This window comes from Penaeus vannamei, chromosome 36, assembly GCF_042767895.1.
Source record: "Penaeus vannamei isolate JL-2024 chromosome 36, ASM4276789v1, whole genome shotgun sequence".
In the NCBI taxonomy this organism is placed as follows: Eukaryota; Metazoa; Arthropoda; class Malacostraca; order Decapoda; family Penaeidae; genus Penaeus; species Penaeus vannamei.
The window spans coordinates 10,547,734-10,552,733 of NC_091584.1; the positions used below are offsets into that span (position 1 = coordinate 10,547,734).

The 5,000-nt window shown below is 48.8% G+C and overlaps 1 protein-coding gene across 1 annotated transcript in view; it reads right to left on the minus strand.

Moving 5' to 3' along the window:
• LOC113801114 (N-acetylgalactosaminyltransferase 6) overlaps window positions 1-5,000 on the minus strand; it is a 34,028-nt gene that overhangs the window by 10,142 nt on the left and 18,886 nt on the right. The window contains exons 3-5 of the mRNA XM_070114647.1: window positions 1,332-1,501; window positions 794-982; window positions 72-249 (exon numbers count right to left, since the gene is read on the minus strand). Coding sequence (XP_069970748.1) covers window positions 72-249; window positions 794-982; window positions 1,332-1,501 — 537 coding nt within the window. The remainder of the gene's footprint in view (window positions 1-71; window positions 250-793; window positions 983-1,331; window positions 1,502-5,000) is intronic.

The window sequence follows — 5,000 nt, forward strand, 5'->3', positions numbered from 1 at the left end:
TTTCTTTCCTTATTTCCTTTCCCTCCCATCCCTCCCCCCTCCCACCACCATTTACTTCCTCCCCCACCTACTCGAAGGGCTCGGGCAGCCGCGCCTCGTCCTCGGGCGGGAGCGGCAGGCGCTTGTAGTAGAGCCTCCAGTCGAAGGCGCCGCGGCCGCCGTTGTCCTGCGGCGAGTACGCGAACGTGTCCTTGTTGATGACGTCGATCAAGGGGCACACGGCCGTGCGGGGGTTCCTGACGATGGGGTCTGCAAGGGGGACACGAGGGCTTAGGGTGGGGCGTGGGATGGGGAGGAGGAGAGGGGCGGTACTAAGGGAAGGGAGGGGGTGAATGACACAATAGGGGAAGGAGGAGAGGGACGGGGAAGGGCCTGCGATGGGAGTAAGGTGGTGTATGACAAGACGGTGAGCGGGAGGGTGAGGAGGCAGAGGGCATGGCCTTCTCACGATGGGCACAGGGGGAGGGGCAGACGGAGGCATAAGGCTGGAATGTCGGGGAAGGAGGAGGCCTCTGCAACTGGGAGGTAAGGATAAGAAGGCAAGAGGGAGAGAGGGTGAGCGGGAGGAGGTCTGCAAGGAAGGGAAAAGGTGGGTGAGTGCGAGGCGGTGGGTAAGGTGAGGAGGAAGATGGCTCTGCAAGGGAGGAGGGAAGAGGGAGGCCACGTCGCTGAAAGGAACATGGGTGAGAAACACGGCTCTCGCAAAAGGGCTAGAAAGGAGGTCCTTCAATGACAACACAAAGCGGGGTCACCGGAAGGGGATGGGCTTCTATGCAAGGTCAAAGGGGCTCACCAAGCAGGGGCGGAAGCCAGTTGATCATGACCTCACAGTGGGAGTCCAGGACGACGATGACATCGGCCGTGACCTTCTTGGCGCCCTCCTGCCTCGCTGTGATGAGGCCGCGGCGCTCCGGGAGGCGCACCACCTGCGCGATCGGCACGTGCTCCGCCAGCCACGTTTCTAGTGGCTCCTTCAGGAACGCTGCGGGGAGAGGGAGGCGTCCTATAGGTGGCGCAAAGGATATAGAGGGGGAGGGGGGATGTACAAGAGGTTCGAGATTGACTGTGGGGAAGGAGGGAAGGGAGAGCCTGGTTTTTGGAGCTTCATGTCGACGGCTTATAGTGAAATCTGCATTTCTGTGATTACTCCTATTTTTTCTGTTTCTGTTCCCAGTGGCTGAGATGTGTCTCGCTTTCAGAAAAGTGAAAGAGAGCAATTGCATAAGAAAGAGTAAAACACGAAAAACAAATATAAGCCTGCCACCTCCAATAAGTAATAACAGAATAATAAAGAAGGATAATGGTCATAATATTAGTAACGAGAAGCCCACCTTTCATGGTGCTGCCGTCGTCGACGAGGATGATCTGCTTGAGCAGGTGCTTGGGTGAGCGATTGGCCACCGACACGACCGTCCGCAGCAGCGTCGTCCAGTGCTCCTCGAAGAACGGGATCACCACGCTCACCGTCGGCAGGGCCGCGGCGTAGCGCTTCTCCTGGCACCTGCGGGACGCGGGAGGAACGTCAGTGGACACGGGATCGGGGGAGGCGCTCGAGCCTCACGGGGGTGGACGAGGGGCTGGGCCGCGACGAGAAGGCTGGCTAAGGTCAGGGCAGGGCAGAGCAGCAGGAGGATTAGGGGAGGTCAACAGAGTAAGTGAGGCCCCAAGTTTGTCTTATGGGGTAAGCGGTTAGGTCAGAAGGATAGAAGAGATACCGGGAAAAGTTGCTAAGCGAGGAAGGGACGGAGGGAATGGTGCATGGACACAGAGGAGCTGGAGGGAATGGTGCATGGACACAGAGGAGCTGGAGGGAATGGTGCATGGACACAGAGGAGCTGGAGGGAATGGTGCATGGACACAGAGGAGCTGGAGGGAATGGTGCATGGACACAGAGGAGCTGGAGGGAATGGTGCATGGACACAGAGGAGCTGGAGGGAATGGTGCATGGACACAGAGGAGCTGGAGGGAATGGTGCATGGACACAGGGGAGCTGGAGGGAAGCGGACGCACCGGGGACGGTCAGAAGTGAGAGAAAAGGTGAAGCGAATGAGGGAGAAGAGGAAGCGGAATAAGCGAGAAGCAGAAGGCAAGGCACGGGTTACGAAAGGGTCGAGAGGCCTAGACAATGGACAAGAAGAATAAACGCGAAAGAAGTTCAATAATTTAGTAAATGCAAGAGACGTGGAGTGAACGGTAGGACGACAGGACAAATATAGACCTAAGCCAACGAGCGTTTGAGAGGCGATAATTGAAGTATGCATGAGATTAGATACGAGCTCTGATACGTTAAAAATAGGCCAGAGGCTGAATCATTAAGGAAAATGAAACTATATGGATGAGGACGAACTCTATGAGCGTGTGTGGCATGTCAAGTAGAGATCAATAACCATAACTGCAAAATAATTGACTGAGCAAAAAGACGAGACGATAACAACAACTACAATAATAATGATAATAGTAATAACAACAATACTAGAAGTAGAAACAAAAATGATAATACTAATAATAGTGGTAATTAGGATCATAAGGATTACAGTAATAATGCTAACAGTACTAAACAATACGAGGAGAAAAAATATCAAGTCGTATCTTATCTGTATCGTCGTCGTTGTTTTAAAATTTCTTATCACGTACATAGCAAATGTGAAAAGGACTATTTTTCAATAACAAATGAGCAAAAAGAGACAGCAAGGAGAAGGGGAGGAGCGGTGGGGATATGGCGGAGGGGGAGGTGGAAGGCGGGAGGTTCCGTGCTCTTAAGGTAAATTCCAATGTCGTGTTGTGCGGCGAGGGGAACCAAGCCCCCCCCCCCCCCCCACGTGGGCATGGGAGACGTTGGTAACAGGCATGTAATTTTGGCGTCGCTCATCAAAAATTCCTTGGTATTGATTGCTAGTTGCGAAGGTGGCCCTTCTATGGCTGCTACACGTCTGGGAGGTGCATGTGCGTCTTTGTGTGTGTGTTTGTGTGTGCGTGTATTTGTGTGTGTGTATTTGTGTGTGTGTGTGTGTGTGTGTGTGTGTGTGTGTGTGTTTGTGTGTGTGTGTTTGTGTGTGTGTGTGTTTGTGTGTGTGTGTGTGTGTGTGTATTTGTGTGTGTGTATTTGTGTGTGTGTCTGTGCGTGTATTTGTGTCTGTACGTGTATGTGTATTTGTGTGTGTGTCTGTGTATGTGTGTGAATTTGTGTGTGTGTGTGTGTGTATCTGTGTGTGTGCATGTGTGTGTTTGTGTGTGTGTGTGTGTGTGTGTGTGTGTGTGTGTGTGTGTGTGTGTGTGTGTGTGTGTGTGTGGTGTGCGTGCGCGTTTGCGTTTGCGTGTACGTGTGTGTGAGTGTGCGTGATGATTATAGTGCATTAACGAGAAAATATTGATGCTTAAGCTAGAGATGAAAGGTAACAAAATATCTAATAAAGGTATTTACGGGGTTTTAGTCCGAGAACACTTTTAGACATGTAATCCTTCCTTAATTCTGTGATTAATACTATCATTATTACTACTATAATTACTAGCAGTAGTAGTTGTTGCTTTTGTTTTAATCACTTTGTAATTTTCCTTTCTTTCTGAAAGAAGTTGAGCAAGCTATAACGTCACTGAAGCACAGCTGACTGGAGGATATGCTGCACTTACATTGAGAAACCTTGCTTATCAACAATTCAAATATAATCCTGCTGTAAACTGTGCTGAGCAGAACTGGAGGGAAAACTAAAGAAACCGATTTGTGTTTCTGAAATGGTACAAGGATCATATGGCACACAGACTATATATTTAACATATAAATCCGTAAATGTAACAGGATCTGCTTTTTCGGTTTATCGAGTATTCAAAGGCCTTCAGTTATGCCACGTCTGAGATGAGTGAAGGGCATCTGACGGTTGCATACCCTCTCCTGCCTTGTTAAACGTCTATGCGGAGAACATCATACGTGAAGTGATGGAAGTTGAGCGGTTATGAATCTTCGTGTTGGAGAAACACTAATAGGTGGCCGCCACTGAGCAGACGATGCAGCATTACTTCCCAAGTAAAGGGATCGTTTAACCAGCACTATTGAAGTCATGGCCAAGTAGAATGTGGGGTGCGATTTGAAGATGGATGAAAAGTGATGTGATGAATGACAGGAAAATGAGCAAAACATGCTAATAATGTTTTGAATGGTTAAGGCTAAAAGAAGACTATCATTTCAAGCATCTTAGTAATAGGTTTGATTGCGAAGAAGACCCTGAGTGAGATGAAAAGGTTTTGGCAAGGCCAAGACAACTAGACACAATAACAGACTTTTAGGATGCGTGTATTTACAATAGTGGCTTTCTATTCGAGACCAACTCGTAAATCAGATGTGAAAAGAACCGCAGCCTTTGATAAGATACCTTGTATCTAATCAAATAAAAGCGTAAGGACCGACATTATGATAATGGGCGACTGGCTGCTGCGCTACATAGAGAAACAGATGTCTTTTGGACACAAACGTCACGACGGTCTGGCGAAGGAGCCAAATAGGCGGAGAGGAAGACCACGGGGTCGATGGGGCGCGTTCGGCTCGATGCAAGAGGCTGCACTGCACGAACGGCAATGGCGAGAACAGTCTCGTGAGCCCTGCTAGATTCGTCTTTCTTGCGCGGGATTTCGACGGTAATCTCCCTCTTGTCCCGATTTCGCGTGCGTGGCTGGTGCTTCTGCCAGCTGTATTTTTTCTATGCGTCTACTCATTTAGTTTGACAATATGTCTTTGATTTTATGCTGTTTGTATATGATTTGTGCATATGTTGTATGACATGGGTTTATAAAATAATCATGTAAGAGATGGTTCACAGTTTTCAATATTTTCACTTGTGTACAAAACATACACTTTTTAGATACCCCCTCCCCCCCTCCTCAAAGAGATAATGTTGATGTTCACGAAGGTTACTCTATTCCTGCCAGCGTTGTTTAATATTAAACTTTTCAAGCGGATGAAAATATATACCATTGTTTACTCTGATGTGAGAGGCCAAAAAAAGAGAGGC